This window comes from Doryrhamphus excisus, chromosome 17, assembly GCF_030265055.1.
Source record: "Doryrhamphus excisus isolate RoL2022-K1 chromosome 17, RoL_Dexc_1.0, whole genome shotgun sequence".
Taxonomy (NCBI): Eukaryota; Metazoa; Chordata; class Actinopteri; order Syngnathiformes; family Syngnathidae; genus Doryrhamphus; species Doryrhamphus excisus.
The window spans coordinates 5708453-5732808 of record NC_080482.1 but is presented as its reverse complement, the minus strand read 5'-3'; the positions used below and the strand labels follow the sequence as shown (position 1 = coordinate 5732808).

The following is a 24356-nucleotide window of genomic DNA, read 5'->3' as shown; positions in this document are numbered from 1 at the left end:
CCGATCCAACTCTCGCGATATGATTTGAATTTGTGAGCTGGGGGGACAACAGCTTGAACTGAGCCTGGTATGTCTTGTTCGCGCACTGGGTGCTAGCGGAACACACAGACGTGAGTCCAGACTAAAAAGCAGTATTAGCAGTAGCGGGGAGTACTTTATCACTCATTGTTTTTCTCTTATACAACATTTTGTTTTTCTTCACTGTCACTGTGTCTGGAAGAAGAGCAACGTGCAACAGACGGTATGTTCTCATCGTTTCTTGCTAACCTATTTAGCCTGATGCTAACGCTAAGCCGTGTTTGGAAACCTTATATCGCTCAAGGACAGCGCAGACAAAATTACAATGTATGTAAATATAACTACCGTCGTGTCATATGATCTTTATTTCTCGCAGAGCCGACTTTTGTTATTAATTTGAATTGGCGTGAACATGGTAAACTGTACCACATCATTCTGGAGAAACCAAAGCCCGTCAACATTGTTTCTGTCTTCCTATTGCATCATCAATCATAACAGCAACTCATTACAAATTGTTTATTTGAATTAATCACCAATGTAACATTCTATAAAAATGTGTTTAATCTGAACTGTCACTGCTGCCCGTCTGTAAAAAGTATTTTTTGAACACTACAGAATCTATTGGTGATATAGAAATTATTTTTAAATATCTGTTGTTTATTCTTCGTGTGTGTGTATCGGGAAACATTGACTATGTTTACATGCACACGTTTTTCTGTATAAACTGGAATTTTATAAATACAGCAAAATTAAATCTTAATTTTTCAAGCCATAATATATATTTATGTTTACATGTCAATTAGTATATTTCCAATGTTGTTGGTAATAATAATCTCAAGACGTCAAATAGAAATGACATGCCAGATAAAATAGTATAAGGTATTGTGTGTCCTCCTAATACAATGGTATGGGAAACATCGCATTAGTAATAGATAGCTGTAAAACACCAACAGAGTGATGAAGATTGAAAAAGTACTCTATGCATTTTGTGTCCTACTCACAGTATTTTGTTGTCGGAAATATTGTATTTACTTTGAACTTTGAATTCACATGTTTTGTGTTAAGGATATCTTTATTGTGCCTATTCAGAAATTAATGAATGAATTTCGCTGGATGCTATCCAGACCGGTGTTTTCCTAAAGAGGTCATCAGTACAACATGATCTGTGTGTGTTTTTGTCTTTGTCACGACCTGTGACTGACCTGCCTTATTGTAAACACAGCTGCATGTTGCAGGTGTTGGTCTGGTAAACCCAAAGGGAAATACATCGTCAGTGCGGTACATGCAGTAAAAAAACTGCATCAAATAAGTTGAAACAATTCAATTAAAGTGCACGGAAACATTGTGTTTTACTCATTTTTAAAGTTGGATTAACACATATAAAATACTAGATTGAATATACCAGATTTCTCTTGCATGTACTCGTATACACTTTAATTAATCAGTCACCGTTGCCAGTGGTGCCACCTGAGGGTTCCCCTATGATTTTCTGAAGCTGTGGTGGCATTGGACTGCCTGCCGCTATGTCGTGCTGCTGCTCCAAAAATATCATGATATATGCTAAGGTTCATATCGCCCAGCCCTAGCAGCCAGGCATACTGTCTGGCTAACTACACAAGCTAATCTGCTATGTATTACACTGTATCCACTGTAGAAAATATGTATTTGCTCCCCTGATGATTTAGTAAGTTTACCCGCTTACAAAATCTGGAATTTTTATGGTGGCTTGATTGTAACTAAGAGAGACAGAATATATATTTAAAAATCCAGAAAAAAACATTATGAATGCGGGCTCACAACTGCTAAATTACTATGCGTTATACACTATACTTAAGTTTGTATGTGCTGATTTGAAGACAGGAAATGTAGCACTGTGTTCTTATGTGAACCATTTATACATAATCCAATGAAAGTGTAAGTGACAGTGTAAGTGTATAGTGACATTGTTTTGCATATTGTGTCTTTTGCTAGGTTTTGTTGCAGCTGTTTCTCCCCAAGTGACAAATTATCCGCAAACATTCGGCTGTTAGATGTGACCACGAGGTTGATCAGGAGAAGCCACCATGTCTTAAGTACAGAAGGGCCTTCTGGAGCCCTACCCCCTCCCCACCCTGGACCACCTTCCCCCTCACCCATCCATCACCTCAGTCCTTCTCTCAGCTCCATTCAACTCCCGGATCTCCCTGCACATGTGAGGGACAGGTTACCCTGCCCTGCCTCCTCACTGGCCGATCCCTCCCCTACTCCAGGAGAAATGAGCCTGCATAAGCACCATCAGTTTGGTAGTGGTGGGGTAATGGGCTCTGACCGGGATCTCCAATCCACAACCTCCACCATTTCCCTGTCGTCTGTGAAGAAGGCTCCCAAGAAAAGACGCCTATCCCTGGCTTCTCTTTTTAGATGGCGGGGACGGGAGGCCAAATCCATACGGCGGAAGTCTCGAGAGCTGCATAACCCCGGATCAGGAGGACTAACAGGGGTGGATGGTATTGCTAACATCGAGAGCATCCATTCCGAGATGTGTTACGATAAGACATCTACCCTCTTCACTGTGGTCGGGGCTGAAGATGCCTCAGCTGCAGCTGCCGCCAGCTCATCTGCCTCTGGAACTTCTTTCTTGGCCTGCACATCATCTTTCTCCAAGCAAGGGAGTGGGGTAGGAAAAGAACTTTTAGAGTGTCCCCTGTGCCTTCTGCACCACACTAAGGAGAGTTTCCCAGAGATTATGACCTGTCACCACCGCTCCTGCATTGACTGCCTACGGCAGTACCTGCGCATTGAAATTTCAGAATCACGTGTCAACATTAGTTGCCCTGAGTGCTCGGAGCGTTTCAACCCACATGATATCAATATGATTCTTAATGACCGTGGACTGATGGAGAAATACGAGGAGTTCATCCTCAGAAGGTGGTTGGTGGCTGACCCTGACTGCCGTTGGTGTCCGGCACCTGATTGCGGGTAAGAAATGTGTTTATTTCTGCATTCAGTTTGATCCATGGACTGTTATATGTATAACCATTATCTATATACAGTAGATAAATGTCACTATATGTTTTGTTTGTTTTCTGCTAGGTATGCAGTTATTGCCTTTGGTTGTGCCAGCTGCCCCAAGATCACATGCGGGAGGGACGGTTGTGGTACCGAGTTCTGTTATCACTGTAAGCAGATATGGCACCCCAACCAGACTTGCGATGCTGCACGACAACAGAGAGCCCAAAGCCTTCGCCTGAGGACAATTCGTACGTCGTCTCTCAGCTATAGCCAAGAAAGTGGAGCTGCAGGTTGGCAACCGAAGCACACATAGGCATTACTATCTGTTATGTCATCATGGCATCATGGCAAATGTGGACTCTTCACCCTTTTCCCCACATTAGCTTGCTAGTCCACACTGCAGTTTTTGAAATGAAGATTGAATTAATGGCCGAGTTTGCCTTGAGTCGTTATGATCCATGTGACAATAGTGTAATGACTCTATTATAAAATCTGTCATGTATTAAATTAACCCCTTCCCCTACCCCTTAAAACCTAGAGCCAAGGCAAAGAAGCCACTTGATTATCATTACATCATCACCCTTCACCCTTGTAACATTTATTGCAAAACAACTCTAATAAATAACAGCTCACAAGGGGCACTATAACACCATTTAGAAAAACAGAATGTATCAAATATGCATGTATAATATAAATAAAAATACGACAAACGTAATCAACAAATGTATAAACCTTATCAAGCATCATTTTAGCTTGATAAGGTTTATTTGGCCTCGCTCATTTATGAAATGCTGTACATTGCAGTGAAGTTGTATCGATGTGAGCCAGCTAGCGACAAGCAACAATTCAATAAGGGTTGTGAATGATGGGCAAAATTCCCCCCAAAAGTTCCCCTTATGTGCTAACCAGAGCGGACAAACCAGTACCATTACTGTACTTTTAGGACATATTTTTACAGTGTTGATTGGTTTTCAGATACCACATTGAAGGGTATCCAGACGTTGGCGGTAGTCTGTAATTTACCAAATGATTTACCCTTAAACAAATCTTTCTGGTTGGTGATTGCTATTATATTTTGTTGCAAGACAATATTGACTTGTTTTTTTTGTTGTTTTACTTTGTCATCCTGTCCTCAGCTGATGACATCAAGCCATGCCCACGCTGTGCTGCTTACATCATCAAAATGAACGATGGCAGTTGTAACCACATGACTTGTGCAGTCTGCGGCTGTGAGTTCTGCTGGCTTTGTATGAAGGAGATCTCAGACTTGCATTACTTGAGGTTAGTATGTGCGTACAAATGATGAAATAGGATTCGCAAAGTAGGATTCCTTATTTATAAATAATATATTTTCCTAGTTAGAGCATAGAACACATGTTTTCGACTTTGTAAATCCATTTTTTAACATTATTGGAGCACACCTTTTTACACTGTATTACCCGATACTGTATAGTAGACAGACATAGTAACAGAAAGTAAGACGTAAATCACATTACAATTACATAACATAGACTCACACCATAGCAATGACCACGTCTTCCTGCAGTGCATCAGTAATAATGTCAATGACACATACTGACCAGTATAAAATACTACTCTAATGCCATTGTTTATGGTTAAGGACCAGTCACTGACACTCTTTACCAAAGACGCTGCTCTTTACACTGCTAGCATTCAGCTAAACACAGTCAATCTAGCTAGCTGACATCTCAGTCACAGATATTGCACTACATATTATGTCTTCTGAATGCCTTAGTTGTATTTTTGTTCATTCAACCATTTTTATGCTTGAAAATGGTAATTTAGGCCACATCATTTGACATTTGACTGCTATTGCAGTAGAGGAGTGCAAGGTGAGCTGTGGCTCATTTGCATAAAACAGGATAAACCTCCAAAACCAACTGCTCTGAACAGGGCTCTTTAGAAAGAGTTTTAAATGTGCTGTAATTTTTGATCCTTAATGTATTTTGACTGAAGCGTGCCATAGTAATTTGTAATTTTGCAACGTGAATTTTATGTACCTCTTTCTCAGTCCGTCAGGTTGTACCTTTTGGGGTAAGAAGCCATGGAGCAGGAAGAAGAAGATTCTTTGGCAACTGGGAACACTTGTTGGTGCCCCTGTCGGCATTGCACTGATCGCCGGGATTGCTATCCCCGCCATGGTTATTGGCATCCCTGTATATGTTGGAAGAAAGGTGAGACCTCAAATATTCAGATTAGTTTGGAATACAGCATTGAAGTTTCCCTCATTTGGTGTGTAATTTGCCTCAAAAGTTTGAGATAAATCTATTGACATAACATTTAATGAAGAGCTGCTCTCACTATATCTTACTGTTGACATTCACTGCAGTTTTTCTTTTTCTTAAAAGTTATATTAGAATATAGTACACCTATATATTTCACTATTGAGCCATTTACCAATATGACAAAACATAGCTTATCTATTAAATTATATTTTATACGTAATGAGAAATTGATGAGGTGACTCTTAATTTGCCCCCCCCCCCCCCTTTTCTATCCTAGATTTACAATCGCTACGAAGGTAAAGATATCTGCAAACACAAGAGGAACCTGGTGATTGCAGGTGGTGTTACACTGTCTGTCATTGTGGCACCAGTGGTTGCAGCAGTCACTGTCGGTCAGTTTACTCTTCATTTCTTGCACATTTTTTCCATCCTGTGACATACTCATAGCTCTTTATTGCCAAATCTTTGACTGTGCTAGAATTCTACTTGCTTAATATTAAAGTTCACTTTATACACAAAGTTGTTGTAAAGGTCAAATGGTTTATCCATGAGTTATTGTTTAATCAAGGGAGAAGTTCATGGAGATATAAGTTTAAAAAATTAGGCGTCTTGGCTCAGGATATAGAGAGGTTGGTTCCCAATCTGAATGTTGTGGATTCGATTCTGTGTTCCTCCATGACCATTTAGAAGTACCCTTCAGCAAGATACACTTCACACTTCAAATTTCATGGTCAGGAACCAATTCAACGTGATAAATGAGGGATTACTGTACTGAACTTTCAGTTGCTCCTGCATAATCAGTAGGTGGATTAGGAGATATATGTTAAAGTGCTTTGAAACCTTACTTTACAAAAGTCCTAGGATAGAGCATAAATGAAAGGATATGAAAATTGAGGCCTCTTTTTTTTTGTTCATAGTCTAACTGTTTTTCTTATGTTGTTGTCTGCTTCAGGCATCGGTGTTCCCATCATGCTGGCATATGTATACGGTGTGGTGCCCATCTCGCTGTGCCGTAGTGGGGGCTGCGGTGTCTCCGCAGGAAATGGAAAAGGTGTTCGCATCGAATTTGCTGATGAGAATGACATGAATGTTGCCACTGGGACTGCGGCCACTGGTAAGGCCAGGACCCTGCACACCACTACACTGTTCATATCCCACACTTGTTGCTGCAAACCAAAAAAATACCTTTTCCTGGCCAACCGCTGATCTTCGTGGAACTCCGTGTGTGACACCACAGTACTCAGAGGTCTGATCCAGGAGATAAGATCTTAGCCAAGAAAGTACCTGAGCGGTAGCACCAATAGTTCCGGTTGTATAGTGTGATTGACGGTATCGAAGGCAGCACTGAGCTCTATTAATAATAATATTGAGGAGGTGTCACGATCCATAGATAACAGAAGATCGTTTGGTTGTATTTCGTCAGGCGATACCACCATGCCGGGCGGACCTCAAGTTTGGTCGCACACCATTTGCGCTCCATCCTCAGACATAATTGTTTAAGTTTTCATAACCATGTTGTGGTCATCTTTTTTTGTAGATTCAACATTAGCGACGGACACCAGGAACAACCCCAGTATATGTGAAGGCAGTGTTGGGGGTCTTACAAGCAGTTTAAGTGCCAGTGGCAGCCAAATTGACCGACTTGGGGCCATCAGGGACAATCTAAGCGAGACGGCATCCACGATGGCCTTTGCAGAAGCCAGCATCACAGGAAGCCTCTCCAGCAGTGCCATGGTCCACTACCTTAGCAGGTACAGTACATAGTCCATTCATCTTTTTTGAGTTATTTTTAACTACCCTGTCATGTTGGATTGGGAGACCCTACCAAGGGTGTAAAGTCTACTCTCTAATATGATGGCAGGTTGGAGGTGCAGGCTGATGTGCAGAAGGACCATTACAGCCTCAGTGAGTCGGGTTCTGTCAGCTTGGGAAAATTCAGCGACAGTGCAAGTACTAAAGCGTTGGCTGGATCCATTTTGAATACCCACATTCCCTTTGACAGGTAGGTCGTCTTTATTTGGGCAGAGGTAAGCAGCATGAAACTGTTGTTCTTTGTGTAAACACTCAGCAAACAAATGCAACACTTTTGCTCCCATTTTTTCATGAGCTGAACTTGAAGATCTCAAACTTTTTCAATGGGTTCGATGTTTTGAGGTATTGCTGCTACCCAACACTGTGTATCGGAGGGTCAGCAAAACTGACATTGGGCCTACACAGTACATCCGTGACACCCTCTGGTTCACCTCACAGGGCACTGGCAATCGAACTACTAGCTTGCCAACTATAAGAGATAAGATAAGATATGCCTTTATTCGTCCCTCATTGGGGAAATTTGCATTGCACAGCAGCAAGAGTACAGAATCAATTAAGCAGTACAAAATACACAATATAAAAAATAAACAAATTACCAAAATAATTAACAAATCAACAATTTTACCCAGAGTTATATACAAATACAGTTTGCAGATAATATGAAATGAGATGAAATATATGACCAGTCTATACACTGAGATCTTGCTAATTGTTAATATGAGGCATTATAGAAATACGTCACTTAGAACTTAATATATTGCACTTAGAGCCTCAATATTGCGCGTGGAGTCACCTAACAATACAAGTATTTAACCCTTTTTGGTCAGGATTTTTTTCTTAGAGTTTTCGGGTCCACCAGCAATGAAAAATTGTCTGTCCGCCTTTTAGTGCTCTTTTTATGTATCTATGGTTGTGCTGTCTCCACAGCAAATAGTGAACAGGAAGTAGCGAAAGCGTGTTGGATAATACCAAGTATTCAGCCGCAGGGGGTTACTATAAATAAATAAAATCAACAAGATATTAATTTATTGTTATTGAATTGGAATAATGTTATTATTATGGCCTTTTAGGTTTTACATCATTGAGTTTAGCTGATAAAAATGGGCAAAAAACACATTTCTGTTGAGTATTTATCTAGTGTTAACTGGTAAATCTGGAAGAAAAAAAAACAGTAGAAATATGTGACAATATACAGTATATACTACAATGTAATGCCATGGTAACGCTGATGTTTTTGCGATTGTCATCTAAATCATCGTCCTCCTGTGTTCTCTCCAAGAGATGGGAACAGCATGGAAGTCCAGGTTGACATTGAATCCAAACCTGCCAAATTACGGAACCACAGTAGCAGCAGCAGCGTAGAAGATGGCGCCCAGGTTGGCCGCTGTGGCTGGACCAGCCCCTCTAATGACCGCACGTTCTCCGAGGGCCGAGGAACATCTACCAATTGGGTCAAAGAAACATGTTGCCCCTTGTCTTCCAGCTTAGGAGGCAAAAAATGCAAAGGCAAACTGCGCAAGACGGGCGGCGGCACGAAGATCAACGAGACGAGAGAAGACATGGACACTCACCTTTTGGAGCAACGTAGCACCAACTCTTTAGAGTTTGACTCTCCTTCTCTGAGCAGCAGTCTGCCCTCCGTTTCCGACTCTCACTCCAGCCACTTCTCTGAGTTCAGCTGCTCTGATCTGGACACCATGAAAACATTATGTAACCACCACGGTCCCGGTGGAGGCGACTACCACACCCGCTTCGCCACCGTTGGCCCCTTACCCGAGGTGGAGTACGACCGTCTGGAAACCTGCCCTAGTTCTCGGACTTCCTGCCAGGGTCATGGTGCCGCTGCTCCTCATTCACCCAACTCCTCGCTTGCTCACGCAGAGCTTCCGACGCTTCGCTTTATCACAGAGGAACATGGCAGCCTGGCGTGCCCCGCTAAGCTACTAAAGGAAACCAACAACAATCACCACCAATCAGAACACGCCACTCAAACTCAGCAGTCCAACTCCTGCATACACACAGATATATTAAATATAACACCTTAAGTGCTGCCGCTTTTTCATTCCGGAAAAAATAACATTTCGCAAAATGATTTCAATCCGTGGAGAACCACTGTGCCACTTTCTATCATTCATGCCTTTTGGCTGGAGGAATCGTACCCACATCGTTCTTGAAAGTCCTTGGAACTTCTTGATGGCCATTCCCTGACTTGAAATGATCTAAAGAAATGTTTCTTCTATTTCCAAGACGACTCATTCAGACGGGAACTTCTTTTTGGTGCCTTCGTGAAGCATTTTGTGTTCTGTGTCTTAAGAACCCCAGACCATGAATGTCTGCGTCAAGGGGGCGGGGAGGACGGAGAGTTCCTCTCATAAGGAACATACTGAGACATGGTGAACTTGGTAAATGAAGACTTTTCAATGGCCTACCAAAGACCGCACTCAGGCTCTTGTTAAATCTTTTTTTTTTTTTTTTTCTTAGTCCAGTCCCCTTTAGACGTGTTATGTGTTTTACAAAAACGGGGGTCAAGAACTACATTGAGACTAGTAACCGAAGACACACAGCGGCCAAAAGGCACATGCACTGTTATTTCTTATATTGTTCATCTGCAAGATTCATAAGGCGCTCTTCTTCTAACGAGTTGTCAGTTAATTTCCCTTGCAGTCTTTGTGCTGCCAGTTGGTGCTGCTATGCTCACTTGAGGTCAAACGGTATTTTCTACACTTTTTTTTGCTTCAGCCTGCCTTTACTGCTCAGAGGCTGCATCGCGACCTCCGGCGTGGCTCAGGTGAACTCTTTATCAGGTGGATAAACAACACTTTGAATTGTATGTCAAGTCTACATTTGTTACAGATTTAAACGTTTCCTTCTGCATTACTGCGTTATCGGCTGTATCTGTACGCAGTATCTATACCACACAATGTTTTTGTTGTGCTTTGTTCATCAGCAAAACTGGTCCTTACTTAACACACCAGTGCCAGATATAATTGCAGAGACCCTTAGTTAGGCAGGGGTGTTTACACCGGGCACATTCTGAAAGTTATATTTTAACAAGAAAAATCAGCATAAATGTATAAATCTGCAGTAATTTTACACTAGTATGAGAAGAAAATTAAGCTGAGTTGAAATATTTGGAAGGGGGGGGGCAAAGAGCAAGAGTTCATAGTACGCTTTTTCACCTTTGACACACAAAGATGAGATGCATTTTATTGACTATACATTACTTCTTAGCCCACCTATATGTGTTTACAGAATATTAAAGCGGCCCTCTGTGGGAAAAGTTTGGACACCCCTGTCCTAAGGTATTTGTTTTTGGAGTTTGCATTGTTTTATGCATAAAAATGCATATCAAAATTAAAAAATGTAAAAAAAAAACATGACATTTTTGTTTATTTACTTCGGTTTGTGCAGATAGAATGCCTACAAAAAATTATTAGAGCTATTTTTTATGTAAAATATATATATTGATATATATATATATATCACATGCAAGCGACATTCCTAGTGCTCGTATCACATTCTATGCATTTATTTTTTTCTCATCGTAATATTTTGTGACCCACATAATGTTTCATAGGTATGTCACTGTGCTAATTCAACAACAAAAATGTATAAGCTTTATATTTTTTACAGGTTCTCAGCAGGAGCTGGAACCTATCCCAACTGGCTTAGCTCATTAGAGCGGAATAAACCCTGGACTGCTGTCCAATCAATTACAAAGTCGTACTTCCTGCCCATTATTAATGGCTGCTTAAAGAAACACAACATTTGGGTTAGTTTTAAGCTGTATTTTCAGAAGTTGAACAGATATTGTTGCCATACGGCACTTAACAGTACTAAAGAGGATCATGCAGATCTACAATATGTCTTCCATAACAATAATACAGCATATAAGATTTAGAACTTTGTGGTCTTTCCCTACAGCAAGGAATGTCTTAATTAGCCCAACGTCAAATTCCCTGAATGTCATGCTCATATATCAACATTCCGATATTATGAAAATTACCACAGTCAGGTCACCTGTACTGAAAAAACTCATTTTAGACCCAATTTACTAGTATAGTCAAGTTCAATAGTTCTGTGAATCTGTTAATACTTAAATGAATAGTGGTACAAAAGTAATTCTCTGTAGCAAAATTGCCTTTTAAAGAAAAATATATTTTTATGCAATCACTTTAAACTTAGTCTCAGGTCATTTACAGTACAGCGCAATTAAAGTCAATGTGTTTCCATTTGAATATATTGCTTTGGGACACATTTTGCAGCAGCCTGCACACAACAGTTTTGCATAGACCCGAGAGGTGTGGTTAGTGCAGCAGCTGATCCGGGCGGATGAGGTGGATGGTTCAGATGTATATGTTGGCCAGGTTCTGAACGTCATTCTTGGTGAACTCTGTGCTCTCTACAGCTGACAGGTGCTCAAACAGCTGGTGCACGTGGCTGCGTTCGTCCTTCTCCAGTAGCATCAATGCAACCTGAGGAAACAGCATAATTACATATATATTCATTCACTATACGGTGTGGATATACAAAAAAAATCAGATTAATATTTTTTCTAATTAATTAAAAAAAATAATTAAAAAAATAATTGATTAATTATTTTAAATTTTTTTTAATTATTTTTAAAATTAATCATGATTAATCACCACATGCAACTAAGTCTGAAGTACTTGATAATAATTTAATACTTAATAATAAAATACCCATTGGCAAAAAACTTTCAGCTACTTTTAAATGACTGTACTGTACTAAACAGATAGTAAAGCTCCTCTTACCGAGAACCTGTCAGCAGTATGTAGATGACTGAGGTGTTGGTAAACTAGGTTCGGGTCCTTCTCCAGAAGATTTGAGTCCAGCACCTTCACAATGAAGCTCATGGTCTGCCCGTTGAGGTGAGTACTCAAAAACTGTGGAAGCTTCTCTGGGTCTGTTGAAGCCAGCATGTCGGCGCACGCCGCCATGTTGCCGCTGCCGCAGGCGTTATTTAAAGCTTGGCCGAATTCGTAGGCGTTGGTTGGTTGCACTTTGTTGCTGAACTCTTCCCTGAAGCAATTATCGGAGCTCGGAACAACTGATGCTTCATGATCACTATCCACCTGAGGGGGACAAAGGATAAGACAGGAAGTGGGTTTACAGCATTCTGTCCCATTTTACATGTATAATATATATACTGCATTCATATTATTTATGTTACAAATAATGACATTACAAAGAAGAAAATAATTACATGGACAGGATAATTACTGGGAAATGTAATACCTGAAAAACAGGTCAAGCAACAAAAACCGGGCGTGGTATTCACTTACAAAATAAACAAGGTTGCTTAATGAAGTTAAATGCACACATTATTACATGATAACAAGAGTATATACTAAACTCAAATACTTTAGATTATTAACCGGGTGTAATATAATGCAAAGCCATGCCATAGACTCCATTATATCTGTTAAAATAAATGAATCTAGTTAACACGGTTAACGTACATTCAGACAAGGGTTTGAACCCTTGGGCTGTGGACCTGTGCCACGTTTTTACCTCTGTAATGGGGATGATCTTCCTGGGTTTCTCCAGACTTTGCTTGACTAGAATTGTAACCTCCTCCAGCTCCTTCTCTGCTTCCTGCACGTTGGGGTCCTGCTGCAGCACCTCCTGCAGGTCCGAACTGCATGCCAGGTAGTCCTGTGACACGGAACAACATTCAAACATAATAAAAATAATAATAAAAATAGTAATGCAGGTTTACGGCATTCAGTGATTAGGAAGGCACGCCCATAAATTCATTTAAAATGTATTCTTGTAACAAGACTCCCCCCAAGAACTAGTTAACATTGGGTGGGAGCATACACCGTAACATCTTAAGAGAACATTGTAAGGTTGACAAGATGGTTGAGTAGTTGAACCATGCCAAAACAACACCAGCAAACTCAATTATCATCGCTACACGCCGCCATCGCTGTTTTCCCATTGTGCGTTTTGTCTGAGCAACGCATTCGTTGGTGTGCTGCAATAACATCAGCCTCCCTTTGGGCTCTGGGTCTTCTGGCGGTCAAAGGCAGGATTGCAGGGCCATCCCCCATTATCTATGCTGCTTGTCCTCCAATTAAATGGTTTGCACAAATGAAATGCATTATGGGAAAACTTTTTTAAATTTTCCATGTATTGGTACATGTTTGTACATTTCTGAGGTATACCTTTTGAGTAGTTAAGTTCATGTGTGATGAGTAATGTTTGTAAGATGCTCCTGTGAGTCAGACTGTTATATTCTTACACTGTTATATATACAGACCTCCTGTGATACATATACGTATACTGTATGTATGTATATATATATATATATATACTGTATACGTATAAGTACAAATCCGTATTACTCAAACTTGAATAAATTGTAAACAACGCATGCAAATTGAAGAAGAACACCTCTTGGATAGACGTTCCACATGGCCAGCTCTTCTCACCTTAAGGCCTTTGTTGGCCATGGCTCGTCTGAAGAAGGCCTTCTTATTACTTGGCTCCAGTTTGAGTGCTGCATCACATTCCTGTTTGGCCTCCATGAATCGCTCCAGTTTCAATAAACACAAGGCTCTGTCGATGTAAACACACACACACACACACCACTTGTGACTTTTGTCTCTCATCTGCATCTTAACTATTATATTCTGATTAGGGCTGGGACAACGCGCCGACGTCATTGATGACGGCATCAAATCACAGCGGGGGAGTCGGGGGAGAAGAAAAGATCTCGCAATAGGATGTAAGTTTTCAACTTTTTTTTCCTTTCCTTGTTTGCAATGACCGCACCACGCAACTTGTGCTTCAGCCTTGCACACACAGAGCATGTACCCACTCAAACACACACCTGAGCAGACACACACACACACACATGGAGTGAGAGTGGCAGTGGAAAGCAAGAGGGAACACACACACACACACATAGCTGCTGTTATTATTTTGATTTATTTTATGTTTATATTTTGATTCAGATTGTTTTTTGCACAATATTATTATTATAATATTATTTTTGTTATTATAAGATTCCATTGTACACTTTATTGTTGTATTGTTCAATACAATTCAGTTTTGAACTTATTAAACTTATTAAAATATATATTGGTTTTATTCATGGAGATAAATTAGCATTAATTTCTAAAAAGTCAAATTATGGGGAGATAGTCGACTCGAAATCGGATTTAAAAATTAATCGTTAGATTAATCGATACATCAAAAAACTATTTTCTAGATTAATCAATTAAAAAATAATCGTTTAATCCAGCCCTAATTCTGATAACAAATGAACATAATACAACAAAAAAAAGCATAACCAAGATTAATTTCTGAGGAGTTTTCCACTTGACACTCCCTTCCCAAAACGGCCATAATGTAAACGAGTGTTTACTCAGGTGTAAAGTGTAAGCTGCTGTACGGCTGAGTCACACATTCAAAACAAACACAAACACAATAGGATGTTATCCCTGTCAGCTGCATCACACAATCAACTATTTATTAATGAAACAAAGGGACTTCCAACATGGAAAACATTGGGACATGTTTTCTCCCGCCCGATAAGAGAATCATTCAACACGATATTCAGGATAAATTCCATAAAATAGGAACAAACATGACAATTTGAAATGTTTACACCAAATAAAAATGATTGACTCCTTAACGCTGAATATGGACTAACCTGTTAGTGTAGATCGCACATTCCTCTGGTTTCATCTTAAGGCAGTCGGAATACTTTCCCAGAGCATCCTGGTATTGGCCCTTTTTCACACACATATTCCCTTCTTCCTTTAAACGAGCAAAACGCACTTCTGCTTTTGTTTCTGGAAGACAAACACAAAAGTCATTTGAATCATCTCCACTTTTTGACAGAAAACTATTATCCCAACAGCTGTCCCTTAGCTGCTGTTGGCTTTAGAAACAATTATAAAACATAACATATGTCTAATATAGGTAGTTAATTCCACATATTCATTCATAGTTTTGAGAATCTACACGATAAATAGTCTTGAAAATAAAGAAAACATGTTGAATGATGAGGTGTGTTCAAACATTTGGCCTGCACTATACCTCAATTTGGGGCTGCACGGTGGTCGAGTGATTATCATGCAAACCTCACAGCTAGGAGACCCGAGTTCAATTCCACCCTCGGCCATCTCTGTGTGGAGTTTACATGTTCTCCCTGTGCATGTTTGGGTTTTCTCCGATTTCCTCCCACATTCGAAAAACATGCTAGGTTAATTAGCGACTCCAAATTGTCCATAGGTATGAATGTGAGTGTGAATGGTTGTTTGTCTATATGTGCCCTGTGATTGGCTGGCCACCAGTCCAGGGTGTACCCCGCCTCTCGCCCGAAGACAGCTGGGATAGGCTCCAGCACCCCCCGCGACCCTCGTGAGGAAAAAGCGGTAGAAAATGAATGAATGAATGAATGAATATACCTCAATTTGAGCTCCACTATACCAATAACCTGTGTGGTTTATATTCTCTTTTCCACCGCAGGAATTTTTCATGAGCTTCTCATACACCTGGGATTTTGAAACCTTGTGTTTTGTAATAATAATAACGGTGTTCGACCCCACTAGGTGTACTAATAATAATTGTGTAATGTTAAAAGCTCATTCATGCAGAGACAAACTGCTTCTTCAAGTGCTTCCCAGCTTAAGGGAATATTTTTAGCGTCTGTTCTCACACAGTAATCCTCCAGTCTGTCTGTGGACAGGCTAAAAACAGCAAGTAATGCGCCCCTTTTTTTTTTTTTCCATCACTAACCAGCATCTCTAGCAGCCTTCTCGGCCCGAGCCTGGATGACCTCGGCGCTGGATGGATCCTCTCTGCGGTGTTGCTGGGCTGACAGGGGAACCGCCGGGATTTCCGGGAGTTTCTCTCGCCAGTCTGCACCGTCTTGCTCAATAAGCAACCGCGTGATCCTAAATGACAAGAAGTAGACGTAGAAGTAGTCAAGTATTGCTTTCCATTCCATTTAGTTTTAGCCTCCTCTGGCTAGAAGTGAGAGGTCAATCTTAATACCTGTTAACACTGTCGTGTGCTGCCTGCACGCTGCTGTCTATCTGCAACACAGTCTTGTAATCCACGTAGGCCTTTCGGTAGCGCTCCAGAGACTCATTAGCCATGGCCCGCCGCAGGAGGGGCTTGAGAGAGAATGGCTGCAGCTCCAGAGCTCTGTGAGTATTCAAATATATTTGGCAACATGAGTATAGCATCAAGTCTGCATATTCACGATATATGCACTAAGTGGACACTTTGTTTTGTTTATGTGCACAATCTAAAGGCTGCTTAAAAAATGATTTTTTACAAACAATAATGCAACAGTTATACAATTATAAACCACACACTAGAATCCATGCGATGATGTAGTACTACGCAAGTACTGTATAGCCAATGTTGCTGGCAGACCATCTTACATATGTTTGTGTACACTCAATAGTACATTATTATACCTACCAATAGTATCATATACCGAAATAGCTATTATTTTCCTTCTCACTAAGGTGCCCACACACACACACAAAGACTGGGAATCACCTTGTGCAATCCTGTATGCAGTTTTGACTATTGCCATCTTTCAGGTAGCAAGCTGCTCTATTGGAGTATAGAATACATAGGTCCTCTGGACTATCAATACCTGAAAGACAAGCAAACAAATTATGTAAACACATGACACTAATGACACAAATATTTGCTATAATAAATGACAAGTATACTCTATTGTCGGGAGTGTAACAAGACACCCAACTGACGAGATTGGGTCGACGAGACTGACTGGATAAACAAAACTTTTTTTTATTTAACGACGTCGCATAACAACGCATGGTTCATTTTGGAATGTTCCTTGTCCCACGAATTGGTGCTAAACAATATTATTGTCAACATTTTTGAGAGCAAATCAACCATTAATGTTATAATAGTAATATTAATAAATTATACATTATAATTGGCATTTGGTATTTCTCACAGGCAATTCGTACTGACCTTTTGCAGTATTTCTAAAATACTGTTTTTTAAATTGAGGTGTTAGTATTGGTAGGGCTGTTCAGCTGTCCTCTCATATTTCTAATTTTTAATAAGCCGTTTATAATAAACAATGCTATACAATATTTAAAGACAAACCATTGAGTTTTTATTAGTTTCGACATTTTAGCTTTTTCTAGTTACATTACGCCTTTTTGCTCTATTTTTAAAAATGTGTATTTCTGCAATAAACCTGGATGTCCACGTACTACCAGACAAGCAATGGAGAAGTTTCTCCAAGCTCTGTCGCTGGTCATGGACTGGGTTGCATTGCGGAGGGGTTTATGCAGCGTTTCAGCCCTACATTACATGTTAGCAAAAAGTGGAGCTCCACTCCCGCTTGTCTGTGCAGCAGATACTTCACCTTCGTTGACCACTTTAATAACCCTATAAATGCATGACATAAACACAGAGGTAGGCTAGGCTGCAAGGTTAATAGTGTGCATAAAACCCTTAATGTGCAGTTCAATGATGTCCGACGCACTGTCACTTCCATGTTACTATATTTCAATCATTCACAGTAGCGATGCCATAGTCGTGATTTATCATAAATGATTAGTTAAAAGAAAAATGCAGCAATAAGAAAATAAATGAAGTATTTCAGTCAGTGCCGTTGTAACTGTTTAATTTTTATTATATAGTTTTTTTTTTGCGAAAGCTAAGTCAGGATTAGTGTTATGAGGTGGTGCACGTGTTGCTAATGTGCCCTGTGTATTTAGACTACAGTACATTAATACGCTTATCTTAGCTCCAATTAGATTACGGGTGATGGCCAAGGCAGGCACGTGCTATATTTCAGTGATAGAAACTTGAATCGGTGGTCTAGTGTCATGAAATCCAGAGCAATAATGAGGAAGTATCAGTTTCTCTTCATCCATCTGATATTGTGTCTTTCACTTTCTCACTTCCGCTGTGAGATTTACAGCTCCAGTCTCATCCGATTTTACAGTCACTGGCCTTGCAAGTCATGTGACCCGAGCAGAGAGGCTTAGCACCAGGCTGCGACTAACAGAAAAGCCATCCGTTTAGAGCAACCTCCAAAGTGACACATCACTCTTCTTGGGTGACAGTCTGTCCTCGAGTCCACATCTTAACTGATGTGACGCGTGTTTAACTCATACGGGCAACTTTAGCCTGAAACGGACGGACGGGAAAGCTGTCATACCGGCAAGGTCATGACCTTTGAATTACAGCTTTCATGATTTGAAGCTACGTGTATTCAAGTAGAAGTGATGGAAGATTTCTCAGTTTCATGTGACATGTCTAAGATGCTAATCAATATGTGGCACAAGTGTACTTGAGTGTCATATATAGTACAATAAGTGTTGTAAAGACAGTATAAGTAACAATAACACATTTATACTTACCGGCATCTGTACAGCCTTGAATAGCTTGTGAGTATTTTTCCAGCGCATCGCCAAACTGTCCATTCTTAAACAGCAGGTTTCCTTCATTCTTTAAGCGGGATAGCGACATGGGGAGGGCTCCACACAGTACATCGAGATTGACATGTTCCCCAACACTTCCACCAACTGGAGTCTCCTTGCCGCTACTGACTTGATCAACCTGCCCCGACACCGCTGAGCCTCTCTTGCTCGTTCCATTAGCTACCTTTTCCTTGGACTCCTGCGAGACTTTGAACTTGTCTGAGCCGCTACCTTTGCTCCTCCGGTGTCCGTGATGGGAGTTAGTGGACTCGCTGTGCGGGGCCCCATCCCCTTTGCCATGGGGCCTCTTTTGTGCGTTACCCATGTCTCCCCTCTCCGCAGGAGCAGCTGAGCATTCGTCCCCTCCCACAAGCTGGCTTGGTTCAACCGGACAATCTAGAGGGTAGGAAGGGAGGGAGGGGGGGGGGGGTTCCCGGGAGAGGTTACATTGAAACACACCCACAGGAAGCAGTCAGTGGTTACATCACAGTTGGGGGAGGGTTAGGACGTGCATGACATCGAGCCACATAAGAGGAGGAGTTCCAGGAAGCGGCAGGAAGAATTACAAGAGCACTGGTTGGGTGGGGGTGGGGCGGGAGAACACGTGTGCATGCGGTTAACGTGTCACGTGGTCTCGAGGGAGGGGATTTTCAAAGCCGTCAGTGTTGGTCTGTGGTTTAAAGGGCATTTGTAACAGGAATGATGGCGGGACACGGCGTTACACCTGCACTCCATAGCCAATGACAACAAATACAGAAGCTTATATGGGAATATAGGGAGATAATTAAGACCGGCAAACGGTATTTCAGTATTTCACAATATTTTATTACAACTTTTCATGGGACAACACTAAAATAATAACACTTTCAATGTCAAATCATGAGTGTACTATTTAGATAACTGTGTAAATTTGCTGTCCCCATAAAATAACCATTATGTCAAACCTCCTGGCAAATAAAGTGAATATGCCCTTAGGTTAAACTGCAAAAATTTGACCCAATTAGCCTATTTTTTCACCCCGGGGTCATGTGACTTGCTACTGTTGCAAGGTTTTAGGTTCGAAGTTCAATATGGCACCTTGTGTCAAAGAACTGAGGATGTGAAAAAGAATAGTTGCTCTATAGACGCTCTGGAGGAGTGCAATGTGTTAACTAGGGCTGTCAATCGATTAAAATATTTGATCGCAATTAATCACATTAAAAAATTCATAGTTAACTCACAATTAATCACAGATGGAAATATGTTTTTATCTATAATAAGTAGGGGAAATATTTTCGATGTGCAACTACACCGATAATTACATCAAATTTTATGTAAAGGGATATCAATTTGGGAACTTTGGGCCATTATTTTAAAAAATGTAGTTAGAAAGCATATTTTTGTATTACTATTTTTCGTTATTGTTAGCATATTAGCTCTTAAACTCGCCCACAAACGTTCACAAATACAAAATGTTTTTGTTTATTTGTGTCAGCTCAAAATAAAATTTGTTTAATTATGATACTGGTTTTAAATTCTAAATGTTTGTGAGTAAAAAGCCTAGAAATGATTATTATTTAATATTAAATTGCTTCAATGCATCTTTCCTAAAACATTCGCAACATTTAATCCAAATTGCAAACCTAATTTAATTTAATTTCTCTTTTAAAACACATTGAAAACATTAAAACACAATGACACATGTCATTAACGCGTTAACAGCCCTAGTGTTAACACATTAAATATTTGGGCACAAGCCTGACATTTTTACGAGAGGTGTACTCACTTTTGTTGTTATCCAAACTGTACACTGACTGCATTGTATCCAAGTGTTTTAGTGTTGTCCTATTAGAAGATTTACAATATTTGCAGAAATGGGGGTGTACTCACTTATATAACATAATGTCACTGTAATGGGTGTGTGTTCAAAGTATTAGGTGAATGCTGTGCATATTTATTTAGTTTCTCTCCCTAAAATATCCCACTTTTTTTACATTTGAGTTTTGTGGTAGCAGAATAAACTGAATCATCATTTATTTGCATCACAAAATCATAGTTTGTGTGTATAGACTTTTACTATACACAGAAGATGCAGTATGATAATGTACCAATTTTACTGTAAATGTGAAAATCCATTGTGAAGGGATATAAATGATGTACAGTAGCTTATAATGTGAGTTATGTGTGTCAAATTATATGAATGATAAGGTTTTGCTCATTAGGAAACACATTGTTAAATGACTCATTCTCTGACAGTGTAAACAGGAACTGAGCATCATATTTCTCAAGACAGGCTTTTTTTTATTTTCTATGGATTTCAGTACATTAATTAGACCTGCTTTATTTTAGAATTTAGATGCTACTTGCACGAGTAAATTGTTAATAAATAAGGCATAACAAAACTGGAATTACCGTGCTGGTGAACCTCCAATAATGTTCGATTTGGGATGAATTCGGATCAACTACTTAAAATGTGCAAATCCAGAGTTTGGAAAAAATGATTTAATAACATATCTCACCGGTCTGCTGGGGTTTATTGTGTTCATCGTCCTCTTCTACTTCTTGGATGATGATTTTTTTGCCTTTTCTCTGCTTTCCTTGTCGCAGTTCTGTCATCTTCTTTGGAGTTTCAGCCAGAAGTTGCTACATCACAAATCATTGCCCACATCAGAGTATGCGATAACGTACGTCAGCAAATGTTACCACTATTATATACAACTGCAACTCTTGAATGACGTCAATCTTTTCCAACTAATTTTTTGCTAGGTGTGCTTATTATTATTATTAGGGTGGTATTATTAACTCATCGAGACCAAAATGTGGAGTATCGCCCACTTTACTTGATAGACTCTGCAGTCATAATGACAAACCGCGACATCTAGTGGACAAATGAAGCAACTGCTTCAAATCACTTACAGCGGCTACAACGTTATGTGGTTCCTCTCTCAGCACAGTTGTCAGGTCTTCAACAGCCAGTTGCCCGTTTCCCATTTCATTGTGGACGGAGGCACGGCGAAGCAGAGCTGACCAGGAAATGTAGTATTACTACTAAAGAACAAATACTGTTATAATACTGTATAATACTGTAGATAACAATAAAACACCTTTCACATTGCAGGGATCCAGCTCCAGTACACTGTTGCAGTCCTTCATGGCACTGGTCCAATGCTTCAGTTTGATCTCTGCCTGAGCTCTGTTATTGTATGCAGCCACCGTGGGCATAATGGACAGGCTCCTGTGATGATGAGGCGATAAAGGTCAATTAGACCTTCCTTTACAGTTGAATGGAATGGAAACTTGACCTTGAGTAGTATGCAACTGCCTCTTCATAATCCTTGGCTCGGAAAGCTTCATTGCCTTTGTCTTTTTCGCGCTTTGCCAGAAGCAGCTTCTCCTCGGTTGTCAGCACTGGATGTATTGTTCAGATATTATTCGAAATTGTTGTACTCGCAAGTCAACAAAATGTTGCATGAGCTAGAAAAAACCTCATGTATTACATGAAGGATCCACTTCAGCCTTGGGGTGTTCTGTGGTTATACTTGCAGGCTCATCGTTTCTGATAAAGTCGCCATCGATTTTCTTACATTCTTTCTCCACATCAAATCTACAGGATGAGATGTTAAAGGTTAGACAATATACATTCATTTTTTTGCTACATTTTGTGCGTTAAAGATGCCAGAGAAGCTAAAACTAACTCAACAAATGTCAACATAAGCTAAGCCAGGGGTGGCCAAAGTGCAGCCCATCGGCCATTTCAGGCCTGCAGCTTGTTTTCCCCAAACTTTAAAGATTTTTCCTGGCTTTAAAGAAGGATAATTTGTTGCATTTGATGCACATAACATGGAGGTCTCCAGTGAAGCTGACAATAAGAGGCGGACATGATGTTGCTCCAACAGAGCATCAGGTAGCATTGCTGATGCAGAGAAGTAAGCTGAAACAAACAATTAATGGCATATAAGACTTAAGGAAGCAAGGGAAAATTCAAGGCCGGATGATGCAAAAGTTGTCAAAGACATCAAATAACTGCACAAAATATCTTAAGATCACATCGATTACAAAGAAATTAAAGACAACTTGATGCAGCTTTGAAGTCAGCATCAGTTTTGTTTTATTAAATGTATTCCTATTTATTATTAACAATTGATTTGTAGTAGACAAAAAATCAGTAATAGGCATGGAGAAAGGGTAGGATTCAATTTAAGATCTGCTTCTTCCAACTCTTCCTTTTCAGTCATGCTGAATTTTGCAAATGGAATCATGTGATGGTTGCTTGTCTGAAACAACATACCATATTTTTTTATAAAAAATATTTTTGTCACCCTTAGCACTGTGTGATCGGGATGCAGGCTGTTTTATATCAAACTTTGACGTTAGATTATACTTTTTAGAAAAATGTCAATGTGGTCTACGCGTCCCTTGTGCTAATGAACAAAACGTTGACATCTTAGCTTTGGCTTATGGACCAAGCTGCGGGCTGAAAATGGCCCCTAGGCCACACATTTGACACCCAGGTCTATGATTTTTGATTTAAAAACAAAATGACTTACTTGTCCCATTCTCGATAATCTCGTGGTTTGATACATTTCGAAGACCTCCACTTTCCTGTCGGAGCAGAGTCCTGCAGGGAACACAAATTGTTATCTTCCCATGTATGAATGTAGTAGAAATACTGATCGAGACATTAGACATGTTTTACCCCACTGAGCGGAACAGAGTAGTTGGACCCTCTTACAGGCGGCATACTTTGAACCACATCATCTTCGAACATCAAATGCCTTTTGAGAGACATCTCTGTCTCTCGGCTTTCATCTTGCCACATCTGCATGCAAAATGTAAACTTTTTGAGTAAAATTCGACAGAAATTTGCCCCCAAGAGGTAATGAATTTGTAGCACACCCTCAACTCCTGTTCAATAAGGCTCCTCTCATCTTCTGGAAGATTGGAGGATGTGGAAACTGGATTTTCCTTCCTCAGTGCTCGGCTGTGAGGGTCTAGTTTCTCCAGATGATTCTCACAAAACTCAATCAGATGAGGATAAATGCCCTCCTTGCCAGATCTAATCAAAACACAGCCAATCACAACACCAATTACTTTGAGTAGTAGTATAGTAACTATACAAACTATAATATGAATATGATGGCTTAATAACACTGTTGCAATTTCTTTTATTTGTAAAGTCAATTCTATGATTAATTCTATCTTTAATTTGATAACTTCACTTCTCTAACCCAAATATTAAACACGTTACAGCCGATTTTATACCGGAAAATAGCTTTAAGCTAGCTTTAAACGAGCTTAATTTTCCAAGCAATTGAAGATGAATAAGTAATATAGTAATAAAAAAACATGCATACGAATGAAAATGCACCCGATATCATATGAAAAAATGCATTTTTAAGGACGTCCGCACAGACTCTCCAATATGGGTTTTCTATCATCACAACTGTTATCTTTGTAATGAGACAAGTTTGATTCAAATAATGGCTGTTTACCTCAATAATCGAAGAATTTTCTCCAGGTATTTAGTATCTTTGCATTTTTCAATGTAGTCATATTCCAGGTGCTCCACAGGGATCTTGGCAGCGGAGTCATTAGAAGTACAGTTACTTTGAAGGAAGGAAGCAGCATCCATGTCTAGGACCTACTATACTACTCCTACTACTACAAAGGGGAAACAATGACAAAGGGAAAAACAGAAAGGAAAATAAAGCCAATACTATCAGTGTGAACACAAATATTCAACTTTGTCTCGTTGTTAACCGTAGTCGTTGTTGTTGCTCTTGAAGATGCGTTCTATAGCGATTGTTTGAAGGGTTGCCGTGGAGACAGGCTCGTCGTACGTGTCTAC

The 24356-nt window shown here is 40.0% G+C and overlaps 2 protein-coding genes across 3 annotated transcripts; one reads left to right on the top strand and one right to left on the bottom strand.

The window, feature by feature from the left end:
- Positions 1 to 10683, top strand: LOC131105240 (E3 ubiquitin-protein ligase RNF19A-like). Of its 2 annotated transcripts, XM_058053147.1 has the most exons (10): positions 1 to 241; positions 1990 to 2976; positions 3091 to 3299; positions 4146 to 4290; positions 5042 to 5204; positions 5533 to 5647; positions 6208 to 6369; positions 6793 to 7006; positions 7117 to 7257; positions 8347 to 10681. In XM_058053147.1, exons 2-10 carry the CDS (start codon positions 2273 to 2275, stop codon positions 9110 to 9112), a joined length of 2619 nt encoding a protein of 872 aa, XP_057909130.1. In that variant the 5' UTR covers positions 1 to 241; positions 1990 to 2272; the 3' UTR covers positions 9113 to 10681. The 2 variants fall into 2 exon arrangements, with proteins under 2 accessions (XP_057909130.1, XP_057909131.1); XM_058053148.1 differs by lacking the exon at positions 1 to 241 and having other exon boundaries at positions 2002 to 2976; positions 8347 to 10683.
- spag1b (sperm associated antigen 1b) lies at positions 10464 to 24356 on the bottom strand. The gene is made up of 19 exons (XM_058053145.1): positions 24269 to 24356; positions 24001 to 24169; positions 23405 to 23564; positions 23205 to 23327; positions 23056 to 23126; positions 22006 to 22112; positions 21811 to 21916; positions 21613 to 21743; positions 21425 to 21531; positions 21028 to 21151; positions 18470 to 18925; positions 16617 to 16716; positions 16101 to 16253; positions 15843 to 16000; positions 14752 to 14893; positions 13526 to 13652; positions 12603 to 12746; positions 11843 to 12163; positions 10464 to 11542 (listed from the first exon to the last, which is right to left on the bottom strand). Exons 2-19 carry the CDS (start codon positions 24138 to 24140, stop codon positions 11414 to 11416), a joined length of 2799 nt encoding a protein of 932 aa, XP_057909128.1. The 5' UTR covers positions 24141 to 24169; positions 24269 to 24356; the 3' UTR covers positions 10464 to 11413.

Bases quoted from the DNA above. Each gene is read 5' to 3' on its own strand.
- spag1b (XM_058053145.1), bottom strand. From the start codon at position 24,140: ATGGATGCTGCTTCCTTCCTTCAAAGTAACTGTACTTCTAATGACTCC. The intron at 22,113-23,055 runs GTAAGTCATTTT...CTCATCCTGTAG, and splicing joins GATTATCGAGAATGGGACAA to ATTTGATGTGGAGAAAGAAT. The intron at 11,543-11,842 runs GTAAGAGGAGCT...CTGTTTCCTCAG, and splicing joins ATACTGCTGACAGGTTCTCG to GTTGCATTGATGCTACTGGA.
- LOC131105240 (XM_058053148.1), top strand. From the start codon at position 2,273: ATGAGCCTGCATAAGCACCATCAGTTTGGTAGTGGTGGGGTAATGGGC. The intron at 2,977-3,090 runs GTAAGAAATGTG...GTTTTCTGCTAG, and splicing joins TGTCCGGCACCTGATTGCGG to GTATGCAGTTATTGCCTTTG. The intron at 3,300-4,145 runs GTTGGCAACCGA...TCCTGTCCTCAG, and splicing joins CCAAGAAAGTGGAGCTGCAG to CTGATGACATCAAGCCATGC.